The 16,609-nt window shown below is 33.1% G+C and overlaps 1 protein-coding gene across 5 annotated transcripts in view; it reads right to left on the reverse strand.

Annotated features, from left to right (window-relative positions):
• Positions 1-16,609, reverse strand: part of LOC308189035 (cadherin-10) — a 96,866-nt gene that overhangs the window by 32,993 nt on the left and 47,264 nt on the right. For all 5 annotated transcript variants that reach the window (XM_080578628.1, XM_080578626.1, XM_080578630.1 and 2 more), the window contains one exon: positions 2,781-3,075. In XM_080578628.1, coding sequence (XP_080434754.1) covers positions 2,781-3,075 — 295 coding nt within the window. The remainder of the gene's footprint in view (positions 1-2,780; positions 3,076-16,609) is intronic.

Consider the following 16,609-nt stretch of genomic DNA (forward strand, 5'->3'; position numbering starts at 1 on the left):
TAATAAAAATAGACCCATTCTCAGGTATCCATCAAGCTAATACTACAGCCTGAGGCAGAAATCACAACCGCTGTCTCTTGTCTGAAAGACTTGCATACAGCTATGTCACAGTTTGATACCTTGAATGGGGGGCAGAGGGAGCAGATACAGGCTTAGTAGTATTATAAGGTACTACTACCCCTTTGTACCTCATAATACAGGGTATTTAAGCATGTAGCAAGCCTTGCACTTCAAGGGATGCCACAGATTTCAATTATTTCAAGCTGATGCTTGCATATTTTGCTACTTGTGCACTTCTTTTGTGTAATTTGGTAAAGAAAGCAGGACATTAGGCAGTAACAGTTTTCATACATGAATTGGTAAAGAAATACTGCTGATTAAACATTTACCAGTTTACTCAGTAAGTAATTAACAGAGACATGAAATGAATGACTCATGCAATCTTGCTGAAAACTTAAAATGTGTGAGGAGGAACCCACTAGTTCTGAACACTAGCTACTAGCTACATTATATAGTATAGCTCTAAAAGCAACGAAGCATATGAATAATCTTACATGGTGTGATATGCTGCCATAGTTGTCTTCGTTCTGGTATTCATATGAATGCATATAGAGTTAATACGAACATCTCGGCATTGTGCTTGTGGTACTGGTGTGTCCAAATGTATGCACAACTCAGCAGCAAAACTGCAAAGTAGTTTACTATTTTTGACACTTCTTAGATAGGATTAAGCCAATCAATTTGAAACAGTCATAGTCTGTATTGGGACTGAGAGTTCAAGCACCAGGTGGTAACAGAGGTCTTGAGAATCCAGTTCCAGAATAATGTACAAGAGGCCCCAAAGGCATAAATACAAGTTGCAAGTTACTAATCATATTACAGACTAGCCTGGATTTAGAGTGTAATGAAGAAAACAAAGAACAAATAACCACAATACATAAAACATCGTGTTTATGGTGAAAATATGGAGAAGATGACTAGAGGATATAAAAGAAAATGAGAACATCTACAAGAATTGGAACAAATGAACAAAACAAAAAAAGTTATCTCCCTAAATAAAAGGCATTACTTCTGATCAATGTCACAATCTATCTACAGCAGGTCCTCTTTCACCTTTGATTCTGAAAGAGACATGCTTTTTCATTTATTCACCACATTTTCATGTTACCACTAAGCAATTATATATATATATAAATCTTTCTAAACCAATCTATATAACCGATTTAAAAAAATAAACCAATTATATAATTGGTTTAAATAAATTAAAACTTTGAAGAACAAAGTTTGTGATTTTACGTACATGTTCGTTTAAGTGTATGCGCCTGCCTGGTGCTCAAGCCTTCCCACATGATGGCAGCAGGAGTGCAAGACGTTCTATAAATATATAGCTATGTTTTTAGTGGATAATTCTATATAGCACAATGCAGTGCTATGTTGACTATGCCAGACAATATTAGCATGGTACTTTTTACTGAACAATATACCTCCTATTTATTTGACCAGCCGAAAAACACAGTAATTTGGCTTTGTAATATCTCTTTCTGGTACGTATGCTTGAGACAATATTCATATCCTAAACTCTGCTTAATATTTTCAGACTTTTATAGAAAGATTATATGTTTTTATATGCTCACAAAAGTGAGTACCATAGCAGGAGACACATACAAAGCAACAGTACAATTCAATCCAAGACTGACGTTTCTCTCTGCATTCCTTACATCAACAAGTCTGACAATCTCTTAGCCCACAGTCAACAATACTGGGTAAGTAATGGTAATACTGGAACTCAACAGAATTAATCTGGAGAGAGCAAACTACAGCAATCCAGGAATCCAAGATCTTCTTCCTAACCTCTTCTTCCTACCTTTTGATGTGGAGAAGTTATTTTGTCAATACAAAAATAATTTTGATGTTTCTTTTTCCATACATTTTTCATAAGTTTCTGTTCTAAAAGATGATTAAGTTCTACAATATATTAAAAAAAAAAAAAAGCTACTATTGCAAATTGCATGCTAATTCAGCTTTTCACAAATGTTCAGTGTTTCACAGATACAGAGTCATAGTGAAGAAAAAGCCTTGGAAGGCTCTGGGATGATATATATCTAGGAATGGCAGGGGTTTTCCTAATATAAAGTTCTAGCTAAGCATTCTGCCTTCTATCTACTCAATCCTTGTCAATACAATCAGCAATAAGGATAAGAATAATGTTCAAGGCTCATCCCTAGGAACTGAAAGTACAGTACAAACAGAAGCAAGATGAATTCAAAAAGCTGTTTAAGGCTCTTGAAGAGGCCATTCATGGATATGTTAAGGGAGGAACACTGAAAGTACAAGAGAATTTGTTCATATATTCAAAAACCGAATGCGAATAGGAGAATCAAGAGTGTATCTACCTGCAGGCAGTGCATCAAAAGTACATGAGCAAACAAATAACTCTCCTCAGCCACAGAAAGAGCGAAAGACGAGACAGATTTCCATGTAGTGTATTTATCAATCTTATTCTAATAATTCTTAAGGAGGAGGGTGATTCACCATTATATACTATTTATATTCCAAATGACTGTAAGTTAATGTTTTAAATATTCTAAGTAGAAATAATCTCATATCATAAAATCTGTTTCTGGATGAAATTCTAGTATTTGAACAAGCAAACCAAAAAGAAAGGTATTTATTCCATCAAGTAGAATTCCCATCATGACCGAATTTTCAGAGGATGGGGAAAATATCCATCAAATAATGTATTTTGAGCAGGCACTTATGCCTCAGTATAAAGCACTCACCCACTACTGACATTTCAGGAACACTAGCAGTGTAAATTTCTTCTGGAAACGTTGGTTCATTGTCATTAATGTCATGGATTTTGATGACGAACTCAGATTCGGGTTCCACTGGTCTCAGAGTTCTTCTGTTAATAGCTTGGGCACGCAAGGTGTAAAAGGCTTTTTCTTCCCTGTCAATTCTCCGAGTGGCATGAATGTCACCTGTTTTCTCATCAATTATAAAAAGAGTACCAGCCCCATCTCCAGATAAAATGTATTTGAGGGATCCATCTCCCTTATCCTGGTCAGAATGAAGCTGAAGTGAAAAACAAAGGAAGAAAAATAAAACATTTTATTTAGAAGTAATCAAAAGCTGTTTTTTTGTTTTGTTTTGTTTTGTTTTTTGTTATCATTATTATATATTAAATCATTTTGAATGCAGCAACCAAGTTTAATCCCAACAAAACAAAGTAATTTTCAGTCACCACTGACTAGCAGTCATGGTGTTATACTGAGGCATTTGTTTCCTAACTTAGCTCCAAGAATCTTTTAATTTGACTGTTGTGGCAGATTTCAGTTTTGCAGCAACACCTGTTTTCTGCTAAGAAACCTTTGCACCACAGTTCTTAAAGAAGATTTTTATGTTAATATTGACCTTTTCCTTCCTTGAAGAGATCCTATTAAAAATTCACAACCTGCTGTGCTAGTTGTAAATTCACTAAGCAGATAAAGAACATGGCAGGGTACATGACAATTAAGGAAAATTGAACAACTGGATACATGTCATACTGATTTTAAATTTTATATTTCATATTATTTGTATTTCTCCTAAACTAGAGAATATTTCATTTATAGTTATTATCATTTCCGTCCCATCAACTAATGTAAATAACCTAAAGAAAAGAATCAGATTTACTAAGCATTCAGTATTGATTTTATAACCATTATCTAAGTAATGTAAAGCATAGCTTCACCTATTAATAACTTGTACTAACTGATTTCAGTACATCTATAAAAACAACAACAAATCTATTACATTGCTTTGTTCTGTACATTAATGTAGTTGGCTTATTTGATCTTTTGGAGACACTTACTATAATTACTCTCATCACTTTGTTGCAAAGTTCCTTCCAATACCACTGATTTCACACCTAAGAGAAAGACTCTGGTATTCAGATTTGCTGTCACCATGAAATCTGTATTTTATTTTTGGGTTCAGCAGAAGGGTCATATCAAGTAGAAACTTTGATTAATTTTAAGAATATTTTGAATATTCCTGATTTTATAAACAAGAAGCTACCTGTGTAGATTAACTACCTGCTCATAAACCTATACTTCCATATAGAAATGATAAACATGATTAGTTTCGAGTTAAAGTCGCATGTGATGTAATCATTGTTGACAACAATTTAGTGAGTTTTATTTTGTAAATCCAGAAAAGCATTCATAAGTGCACATGTATTAGTACAAATATATGTATGCAGAAGAAACAGATAGCTCTAAAACTTTCTAATTTGTTTGCATTATTCCAATATATATTTTAGAACACAAAACTAAAATGCAAATATAAAGACTGTTTTTTAAAAATCAGACTCAAATATATCAGAATGTTCCAAGAAGTCTGACAGAACTAGTTCCTTTTGAAACATAGTTATTTGAATACACATTAACAACATCACTTAGAATTACACCTACATCATATTTAATCATGTGAAGGGTTTTTGTTAATTCAAGCTCATTAAAGTTTCATTTTCAGTTCATGAAAAACATCACACACTTAGCTCGATACAAATATCCCCACTGACATGCATCATGGAAATATTTCTCTTTTTTGGTGCCCTTATATTGCCTTCCATAGTATCTATTTTAAGTCATTACCAGGGGTAGAATATTATACTATTATGTTTTTGAATGTGGCTTTCCTTGCCTTTTGTACTGAAATAAAACACTATGGTGTGGTGGGTTAAGCTCAAGTCAAACAGTAAACTTCCCTGCTGTGAAACATTTTCATACACAGAATGCTTCCCAGACTTGCAATATGGGCAACGGAGCTCGTGCAGGATCTTGGATTAAAACCTTAATGGCAGAAATTTAGAAAACTACCATCATTCTGAACTTTGACTTTCTATATAATGGTTTTCATATTTTCTTTCAATTCTGAAATAAACTTTGAGAAACACTGTGAATATTTTTCAGAGAATGAAAAAATTAAGCTTTGCTTACATCACATGTAAGCATTACATGTATATTTATTTTACAAAATGCATATTTTCATATTAGTTTCTTCATTTCATTCCACAGGAAATAAACAGGAGGCTCCACCAAACATTATGAGTAGGAAAGTGTAAGAAAAATCTTTAGCAAGTAAGTCCTGTTCTTTCTTTTCCTTCCATTTCTCTCACCAACTTCAAACTGAAGGTTTCAAGCCATTCTCAATCCCTCTTCTGGGAAATGAATTTTTATACTGAACGTTAATCCCTTGTGCTCTTTTCCATCAGTCCATTACAGTTGAGACTTTTCACCCTTTTAAGTCACATTTTTTTTAGGGACTAGACAGTCTTGCAGGCTGTAGCCCATTTTATAATGTCTTTTAGTGTAACTAGTTCTCAAAAGCCTACTAACTGTTTTCTTCTCCAGGGCTTCCTAGGATACCACTTTTTCTTGAAAAATGTTTTGCTACCAAGAGCTCACTGGTGGCCCATAACCACTAGATACAGTATTTTTAGTGCAGAGTGGTGAAGGACACTTACAGAAGACTGCTCTTCCTCAGATATCTGCACCAGAAATAAAAAATAAACGTCTACTTGAGTAAGAAAGATTGGGGCAAAATATTAACTAATTATTATTATTATTATTATTATTATTTTTTAACGGGAGCATTAAAATATTCTCATATTCTTTCCAAACTCAGGTCTGATAATATAAACTCTTACAAACTCAAACTAAACGGTTATGTAATAGCAGATTGAGGCTAAAGTGCCTGTTCTCAGAAAATTCAGAAGCCAGTTAGCAGTCTGGCAACATATTTCTAACAAATTTTCTATCTCCAGAATAATAGCAAATTGTCCCAATGAACAGTATCTGGCCAAAGGTGACTCACAAGTCAATTGTGAATCACCTTTGAAAGGTGAAAATTGTTGGGGAAAGGGATATTTAGCAAAAGCATGCCAAGGACTTGTTTAATAATTTAGCAATCCAGGTAACTCCTTTGTGGTGCCTGGGAATGTTGCCTTGCACTAGGCGCACAGACACAGTGTAGTGAACAGAATTAAACCTGAAGACAGATGAAAACCTCTCCACAACAAAAAGTGAAGCTTTTGAAAAACTATATTTAGATCTAATTAAGGGTGTAAGATCTTTTATCACATTATTTGACTAATATGCAAGGTAGCATAAATACTCAAGATTTTCTCTCACTTCTCCTGTTGCTATGTGTATGCCAAAAATTCTTACCAAGTTTATTTGGAAGTAAAAAATGTTATTTATATGCCATTTAGAAAATCATTAATCTCTTCTCTCCCTCAAATTCAAACTTTATAGATTTTTAAAAATAGACTATACTAGCCAGAAGGCTACAAAAATTGCTGAACATATTTTGAAACATACACATACAGGCTTTTGGGGAGCTGATAGCTGCACTTCAGAAGGAATACTTCTTCATAAGGAATATCATCCTGCATCATTTAGAAGAATGCTTTAAGCTATATAACACTTTACATTTCCTAAAAATCGTTAATCATTCCACTTGGAACAGGTAATATATTTTCAGTTCTACGTATGCACATAACAGTTCACAGCTATCCTAGAACAACTTCAAATTCAAAAGGACATTTCAGAAGATCTTGGGAGATAAGGAAAAAAACAAACAAACAAACAAAATAACTTTGCTATGAACAAGTCTTCAGGAGATAATTAAAAAGGCAAAAATGCATATTCTATGTAAGCAAGGAAAGAGAATACTTCTCATTTCATTTTCTTAGTTCTTAATTCAATTCAGATGCTGTTAGATGAATCAACATGGCTACAGACAACCCTGTGTACTTGACAGCCTTGAAAACTGAATCTTTACCGAGCTCTGAAATGCATAAACAGTGTGTTAATTTTCACTGCAAGGTTTTGCCAGTTTGTTCTAGTATTAAAAACAAAAACCAACCAAACAAAACAAAACAACAACAACAACAAAAAAAACACTTCTGTTAAGTATTTCTTGCCTACTTTTAGTAAAAAGTGTTTCCAACATTTATTTTGGCTAACGGGCATCTGTGTTTCATGTCAGCCCAGCTGAGAAATGGAGAGACATCTGTTTCATTTAGCAATTTTATTGCACAAAATGATCAGCTGTGAAGATGTAGTTTTGTTTTCATATCTGTCACTGATATTTTGCAAACTCTTGTTTCAGTGAATTTCTTTTCAACAGAAATACTTCCATTTTCAGCTGTCAGCAGTATATATATTTTATATACATTTTTCCTCACCGTGCAGAAAATCAGAATACCTGTTGGTTTAAATGTATATAGCCCTGTTTCTTCACAGAGTAATTGCAATTACTATGAAACACAATTTTGCATATTTGGTCACCTATTTAAACTGTTAAACAGGCTTTTAAGTTGAGAAGGATTTCATAAAAATCAAAAAGAAAGGTATTGCTAAGGAGAAGATAATAATTAGAGTGGGAAGGGTGACAAAGTAGAATGTTCTGTGAATACTTTAAAAAGAAATTGTTACCAATCCAAGACACAGAGAAAAATAAATTTAAAGATGGAAAATTTTAAGCTTCAATTAAAATAAAAACATTGTTAATTCAGATATGCTTCATTGTTCTTTAAGGTATATGCAGCCATAAATACAGTTAGTTAATGAAAAGATTCCAGAATCAAATTTAGCTCAATATATTTTTAGATATGTAAAGATCCTTCAGAAGACTTTAGGTGAACAACATAATAATTCTCCTCTAAAAATGACTTGAAAATTACAGTGTGGGAATTCTATCTTAATTGTCTTCCAATGATGCAAATCAAAGTTGCCAATTCCAAGAGTGATTTATTTTTTTCTCCTCTGAATGCTAGCCAAGTCTGAAATCTTGTAACTGAATATAAATTTTGTGAACATTTTTCTAATATCATACAAAGTGTTAACCCTGTTTTCATCTGAAAACCCAGAAGCTGCTACTGTGAAAACAGAGAGCAGTTCAGGTTCACCAGAGCCATTTTACCATATAAACAACTTCTGGAACTTGAAATGACTTACGACAGCCAGATAAAGGCTTCAATATTGTAACATCTATTTGTATTTGAAATTCAGATTCAGAAGTCCCTCTATGAATTTTTCAGTGATTGGTATTCAGACAACTAAAGACCTGAATATGACTGTACTAACAAACCAGTCTTTAGTTTGAATTCTTACTGTAGGAATTAATACAGTTCAAATAATTTCTCTATGTGGTTTTAATACACTATTATATATAGAAGACTTTCCAAAACAGTTTGCACTTTTTTTGAAGTCTTCATGAAATGACAGACTGCTCTGTTATCACCTTCCTAAACACATTTTTACTCCGCTACATTAAAATAATGTCCTTTTTATTTTTATAATCTAGAAAACATTTTTCCTACTTCCTTCTGCAAAAATATTTGTCAACATTTCATTTAATCCAAGTATCACAATAACAATGAGAACTTGGTTTGCTCCTGAATTAATTGATCGTTTAGGTTTTATTCAACTAAATCCTGATTTTACCCTTATTATGAGGACCAATTTTAGGGCTAGAGTGTGACCTATTAACTTTTTTCTAAGTAATCATATTAGTCATATGATGCCAAAATACACTCATGGAAGTATTCACTATTTCACTCCAAGTTTTCTACAGTACATATTATAATATTACTGGACGCTTCCTAGAATAATAATAATAGTCTCTCCAAAAATAATTTCAACAGTGGGCATATTTGATCTGAAATCAGCAGAGAATAATTGGCATAGAATTCTCACAGTGGGGATACTGATTTTAAGCTTCATGAACTGAGCTATTAAATGATGTCATTATTTAACATTAACTGCAATTATTCTAAAAGACCTTAAGACTTTCACCAGCTCATATATCCTGTGCAATATTCTCCCAGTTGCCAGATTCAACTATCATGGCTTTGAGCCAAATTTTACTCACCAAAGAGTTTCGCTTATTTCAATTCATCCTTAAGGTAATATTTAAAGCTACTCTCTTCAGTGATGCAAGATTTTCCACTAAGTTTTAACGAGACATGTCATACATTTCATTTTCTCACTCAGTCATATTGTCAGTTTGCAAGTTGTGTGCTATTATGTGTTATTTAAAAGAGGAGAAAGGTGGAAAGGAAAAAGGCATATTTCATTTTATTTTTTATCTTATTTATTTTTTATTTTTTGTGAGACCAGGAAAGATAAAGGGAGAGTAAACTAAAATGGAAGCATAATTATGCAAGATGAGGAGAGAACTGAAATTCTTTTGCTCGTTGAGAAGAAGCAACAAACAGTAATGAAAAACTCCAGACTGCAGTGCATTTTTAGCTTACATTCACTTGAGTCATTATCCAAAGAAGATAAACGTCATTATTGTTATTTCTACAGAGAGAGATTGCAATTGTTACTTGCTGTTCAAGATTTTTGTTTGTTTCTACTATTTTTTAAAGTGGTAAGAGATTAATTAGAACTAATATTTTTATGATATTACTTCCTGGTGAAGTAATGTGTAGTAAAGTAATGTGTGAAGTACTGTGTGAAGTATCACACGATCAGAAATGTGATGTTTCCAGCTCCCTATAATCATCACAACCAAGTGATGTCATCTGCAAGATTCTCAGATTCCAGACTAATCATACAGGAATGGTATTTCTTCATCACTAGACTTGCATCTTTTGCACGCTATTGTAACTTATTCTAAATAGAGGAATCACAGTCTGGAGAAGGTAGACAGGCTTGTCACTGATATCAGCTTCTAGGATTTCAGCTGAGAAAGGTAGTTTCCCTTTCTACAATGCATCATATGAGAAACTGAGGGACTTATGTAGATTCTCTGAGTCAGCATGCCAATAATCAAACTCCTTCCTCAAGCCAAGGTCTTTAGCTGATGTTCAGAGAGCTAGAACAAGAAAGTTTCAGTTTCATTAGTCTGTCACAGCTTCCACTCCAGAAGATCCACAAGTTTTGAGCTACCATGAACTTGAGACTAATTGAATTTTATACACCAAAGGCTTCTTGCATGAACCAATATGCATGTTTTCTTCCAATTTTAATGTAATAAATACAGCCTCTACATTGGATGCGGACAGAAAGTATAGAACTGGCACTGGAACTGAAATGCCCTTACTTTCTGGTAGTGTGGCCTAACACCTCTGGTAGGTGATTGCATATTAATAGGCAAAAGGGAATTGTTTAGGTAAAGTAAAAAAAAAAAAAACAAACAACCAATGCTATTTCAGGTTCACATTAATTAAGGATGTATAGTAAATTAAGAAACCTTTGTCTCCTGCTCATCTTGATATTGACTGCTCAAGCCTATATTCCTACCTCAATGAGTAATATCTGTAAATTAAACTGTTGTCTTGGGATGGAAATATGTCAAATACAACTTTCCTCAGACTTTAATATATATTCTGTATGTTTTATATTGTTTGTTTGACTGATTCTGGACGGTACATAATATTGTATAAAAAATTAGACAGCTTCCAGAATGATCTCTCTATTCCACCATGGAATGACCTAGGAAGTCTAATATGCTAAAACAGCACAAATCTTTATTGAATGTGGAACTACTTTTTTTTTTCTTTTTTTTTGGGGGGGGGGGGGATTTTTTCATTACTAATCCTCATGCTCTCTGCATTGATGACAACAATCAAAGACACAATTAATATGCAATTTTAGGTCATTTCTTTATGTTAACAAGGATCTATTTATTACAGCTTATATAAGTCTTCCTAAAGTAGGCCAGGTATTAACCAAATAAGCACTAAAACAACTGTAATTTTTATATCTTAATATAATGATAAGATATAATAAGATATAGTTTATATTTATATAAACTTATTCATCTTATTATATTTAATATTATTTATCTTATTATAATATTATCTTATTTATCTTATTATATTTATAATAAGATAAAATTAAGATATAATTTTTATATCTTAATAATAATGCACAATTTTTACTATATCTAAAGAAAAAAAGTGTTTTTTTTTTTTAATGCAGAACTTCATTAAGAGGTTGATGCTGAGTTCCTTTTGCCTACAGCTGTAAGCCATATAAAAATACATTAAATACTTTGTTTCCAGCTGAAATCACTATAACATACAAATTGGTGAGAGCAGTGAAGATTTGCTGCCTTTATTATGTCTGCATTTTCTCCTCATGAATACCGTACAGTATATGTGTCTTTGGAAGATGTATACTTGGGGCAACAGCAAATCCATTTTTCTTCACAGAGAACTGCATGACAATGTCTGCCAAACCCCAAAACAGCAAATGTTATCTAAAGGGATTGAAGGGGAAAGATGGGAAATATATATTAGAATTAAAGAATAATAATAATAAAAAAGGGATATTTTAATAATTTACAATACATTGATTTCCATGATTATATAGTATTATGGTTAAATTTTATCCCAAGGAAGGGAGAAGAAGGGAGAGAAAGTAGACATTTTTCAGTGGCTTCTTATTGCCTCAGGAAGCTACTGATGAATCTGGACTGATGCTATATCTAATAAAGAATTAAAAACAATGAGGAAAAAAGATGTCTTGGATCAATCCTGAGGTTGGTGGGGCGACTAATGTAATAGATGCACAGTCCAGGAGAGATGTATACATATTTTGTAACATTACAGTGGTACTCAATGTACTGCAGGTAGATCTGCAAGATAAGAGAGGCAGAACATGCATAAAATCTTAACTACAACTCACATTTTTATTTGTCCATCAAATTTAAGTAATTTATTTCATTAAGTTACGAAATCAATTACTCTAGAGTATAATGCTTTCAAGAAAATCCTAACTATATATCCATTACTAAGTAAAGATACTGTTTAAAACATTACGCGCAATTACATTACAGTTACATAAATAAATGTAACTTAATTTAATCATGTTTGTAATAAGAATAGGCTGTTATTTATAGTTTAAATTTAAATTAAAATTAAAAATAATAAAATAATGAAAATAATTAAATACCAAGCCAGCAACTTATATTCTTCTATCAGACTGTAAGATACCAAAATAACCAGATCTCGATATAAATCTTGGCAAGAGTCATACGTTATGTTATATACAAGACTGTATCATCAGCCCAGTGAACTATATTCCTCATCTACTTGTACTGGATATAGAAAGCCCATCCTGATCTACAGTGCTACAAATACTACTCCATAATAATTGCTTTTCCTTGCAATGTTAATTGCTGTATTCAGTAATGTATTGTGTGTCCTAATTCACTGCTTTAAAATTATTTCCGACTTTGGTAACTGGCTGATAGGCCCAGTCAAGATTTCCATACATTTTCTGGCATTTGTAAAACATCAGTACCACTCTATCTCCCTTTTCCTGTTTTCCTGTAAAATATACTGATATTGGTTATGTTGTGGGATTTATTTATTTTAAATCTCTTTGCTTTGGTATAATTATCACTTATACCAAAACTTCTGTTCTTTTTGTTTTGTCTATAGAATCACAGAGAGCTTTTGCATTTTTTTTCCAAATTACACCCAGTTTCATGAAGGTTTAGTTCTTGCCCTGTGCAAGATACTTCCTGCTTTCTTCTCTTTGCAGTAAAAAGGATTCCACACTATTCCTAGTAAATTTCCTAATTCTCTTTTATGATATGCAGTCTTACATGGCACTTGAAATAGTATTCCTTGCTCCTTCAATGACTATGTTTTATATAGCATGTCATTACCCCTTCCTAGCAAATACATTAGTAATACCGAAATCTCTACCATTATTCTTAAGTGATAAGCCTGGTTTAATCCCATGCAGCAATTTTCAGCGTCACACTGCTCTATGGTCTTCTAGCCAGTACATTTATTTTACTGGGCTTTTATTAGCAAATGTGCTACTCCTGACACATAGAGAATGGTCTGCCACATAACCTGACCTAACTAAAGAGATAATTAAGCAATCAGTTTCCTAATCTTCCAACTGCATTATTTATATAGAAGACTCATTATCATTTCTGAATGACCTAAGACATCCTGCTGATTGCTAAGGTATTTCTAAATCCTCTGAGGAATCCTGTGTGGAACTGGCATCTTTAGTTGCACCACCATGTGAAAATGTAGCAATATTAATGAACAGTAGTTCTTACAAGTGACAGATTATTTTTAAAGATCAAAAGGAGTGGCCAGTGTGATATTTTACAATTAAATAAATTGATATACATTTACTGAAGTCCCGTATCTTTCCCAACTCTGTCCTCAAGTATTTATATGCTACTTGGTTATACCAATTTAAGCCACTTCTGCAGCTCATATATTCTATTTCTCATATTAATTTAGCATTTCAATTACCTCCTCTTCATTAAAAGCTTACCTAAATTTTTGTAACATGCCCTGGAACACTGCATTATTCTACCCATCCTTTCGTTTTCCTTCCTCAAAGTAGATCATTTAATGACATTTCTTTAAATTCCTGCTTTTTAAATTATAAACATTATTGGAACTTCTCTCATTTATTCTCTCTGTTTACTTCAACTCTTACACACAATTGCATTAGTCATTTTTCTCACTGTCAAAATTTGAAACATAAATACCATTTTAATCATTTAATACTAAAGTAGATAATTTATAACCATGATTGCCTAGGTAGTAACAGTTGTTAATGATTAAGTTCACTCCAAAATAATATTTCTTAAATATTTTTACTTCTTAAAGGTAGTAAATAGAGACTCAGAAATTTTAATTTATGTGTATTTTACATCAAATGCCATACCTCAGAAAAGGATACATGAAAGTTCTCATTAAAAAAATGTGTTTCTTACTATAGCAGGAAGAAATCTTTATTACTATTTTATGGCTCTGCATGTCTAGTATAATATATTCCTCTATTTACGATAACATATTAGTAATTAACAAAAAAAAAAAACAAACATACTAAAACTTTTTAGAAAAGGAACTTTTTAGGAACACAAAACAATTTCTGAAGTAAATGGAAGGAAAGAGAGGTCACTTCTTTCCATGGATGTTTTTGGATAAGGGAGAGAAAAAATATTATAAATCATTTTATAATCATTTCTAGTCTATTACGTGCCCATTTTACCAAATAATCAGCTGGAATTTCCTGTACTTCAGTTTGTGCCCGTTGCCTCTTGTCCTGTCACTGGGCACAACTGAAAAGAGACCAGCTCTATCCTCTCAATACCCTCCCGTCAGATATTTACATATATTAATGACGTCTCCTCTCAGTATTCTCTTTTCCAGGCTAAACAGACCCAGTTCTCTCAGCCCGTCCTCATACAACAGGTTCTCCAGTCCTCTAATCATCTTAGTAGCCCTCCTCTGAACTTGCTCCAGTAGTTCTATGTCCCTCTTGTACTAGGGAGTCTAGAATCACAATGGCAATCTTCCAAGTTCTTCTATGAAGTAGGTGAGTTGTGTGTTTTTTTGTTTGTTTGTTTGATTTTGTTTTGTTTTGTTTTTACTACTTCAGTTTTACCCTAAAATATTTAAATCCACCAAATCCAACCTCTACTTCCAGCCTTGTTGTCTTAATAAGTTCCATTTGCTTGAGAATTTTTAAGAAAGTACAACCATCCTTCAGCCAAATATTGGCAATGAAAGACAGTATGCTAACCCCATGCTTTACATCAAGAGGAAGTGTAATATGTTCATGTCTTCCCACCACTGCTTTGAGATATACAAGTAGTGAAGTTAAAAGGAAAGGCGGGATCAAAGGAATAAAATAAAAATAAAAAAATAAAAATAAAAAAGCAGAGACAGCACCTACCTTTTTGCCTAAATAAAAATGACCCCCCCAGGCATCATGGGTCTGTACTGCCTGCAAAACAATAATGCTAAATCCAGGTAGCAAAAATGTACTGAAAACACAGATCTATGAAAGAAAGGTCAAAAATGGAAAGAGCCAATATGAAGGAGAAGTCTTCTCTTCATCTAGGAAAAGGTGACAAAAGAAATCAACAGAACTGCAATTGAGCACTGAGGTTTTCTTTAATTTTTGAATAATAGTGGAAGTATTTTGATATTTTTTTCCCCCACAGAAATTGTGTGGGCCCAGCCATTTGAGTCTTAAATTCCAGGCAATAGTATCTGTAGCTACATAGTTTTCAGAAGTACAGTATCCCAGAACATGAGGGTTTTTGTTTCAGCTCATCTTTTCCATCAAGATGCTTGTTGTATGTTTGTTGTATGCTTGTTGTATGTTTTATGTTGTATGTTTCAATATGCCTTTTAGAATGCCACAACAATTATGCATTAATGTCTTTCTAAGCTGTTAGTTGTGTTCAGATATGTAAGGTACCTTGCACCCACGTTTCAGCCAGCTGGGTGGTCTGTGAATTGCATCTTTTCAATTAAAACAGCTTCTCTTCTCAGTCTTGAAGAGTATATAGACTCATCTATGGTTGCACATCTAAAATTGCTACAGACCGAAATATTGTCAAACTAGAGGGCAATTGTTTCCCCAAGTCCTGCTTTAACATCTTCTAATAAATAGCCGTGAAAAGATTCAGAAATTAAATAACTTAATTTGAGGAAGAACAAGAAAATTAATAATGGGTTGGAAAATGATGTTTGTTTACTCCTGAGAACAAATACTGCTCTGTTCACCAGAGACTTCAGATACATTGACTACATATTGCCTCAAAACAGAAGGCATTGGAGGGTTTGATAAAACTTGCCATTACAGCCTTTTTGATTAAGATTATTTTTAGTTATCTTCAAAGAGAAAAACACTCATAAATATAAGGCAATGCTTCCAGGAAGGCATTTTAAAAGGGTAAACATCAACTTTTAATTTCTTAGAACTCTCTCCCTCATGGGTGTTTTGTTGCAAGCTGCCGATTTTCCCTCAGTATTACGCTGGCTCATCCTTGCTTTCTGTGTGTATAGGATATTTAAAAGGTCATCTGCATCTAATTAAAAAAAAAAAAAAAGACAAAAAGCCCCCTAAAGCATCAGCCTTTCAAATTGCTCTTGAAACTATTAGCTATGTATACAATTATCACTTCAAACGAGGTGTAGGTTAAACATTCCTAAAGTTCCTTTTTCTATTATGTTTTTTTAATTCTTCGAGTGAATGAATGGACTCTGATGAAGTGGACTCTACTTCTCCTGAGCTATGGCTTTGAATGTAAATCATTGCAGTTTAATCAGTTCTTTCCTTTTTGGATTATCTTACTGTGAAAAGCAGGTACAATTTTAGAATTGAAAGAGAAACTGAACTGAAAGGAACTGGAGAGTTCAGACCAAACTATTTTCCTTTGTTTTTGTTTTGTTTTGTTTTGTTTTACTCTATTTTAAAGCATGATGCTATTTTGAAGGCAATGCATGAACCCATACAACCTCTGAGTTTGGAAACAACCCAAGAGAGCTATGAGTCTTTGCCATGAAAGCAGCAAAACGCATCTTATTGGTGATTTTATACCCGCTGGAAGGATGTCCATAACTTTGACTATCTCCCCTCTAAATATTCCTGAAAACTGATCAACACTTTGTGCTTGCACAGAGCTGAATCATCTTTTTTTAGAAATTAGATTCACAATGGCAGATCACTGCTATTGGGAGTATAAGGAAGAAAAACAAACAACAAACAAAACAAGCAAAACAAACAAACAAAACAAAAACCCAAACATTTAAAAATAGTTTTCTCAGAGA

Source organism: Anser brachyrhynchus (genome assembly GCF_964034855.1).
Source record: "Anser brachyrhynchus genome assembly, chromosome: 2".
NCBI lineage: Eukaryota > Metazoa > Chordata > Aves > Anseriformes > Anatidae > Anser > Anser brachyrhynchus.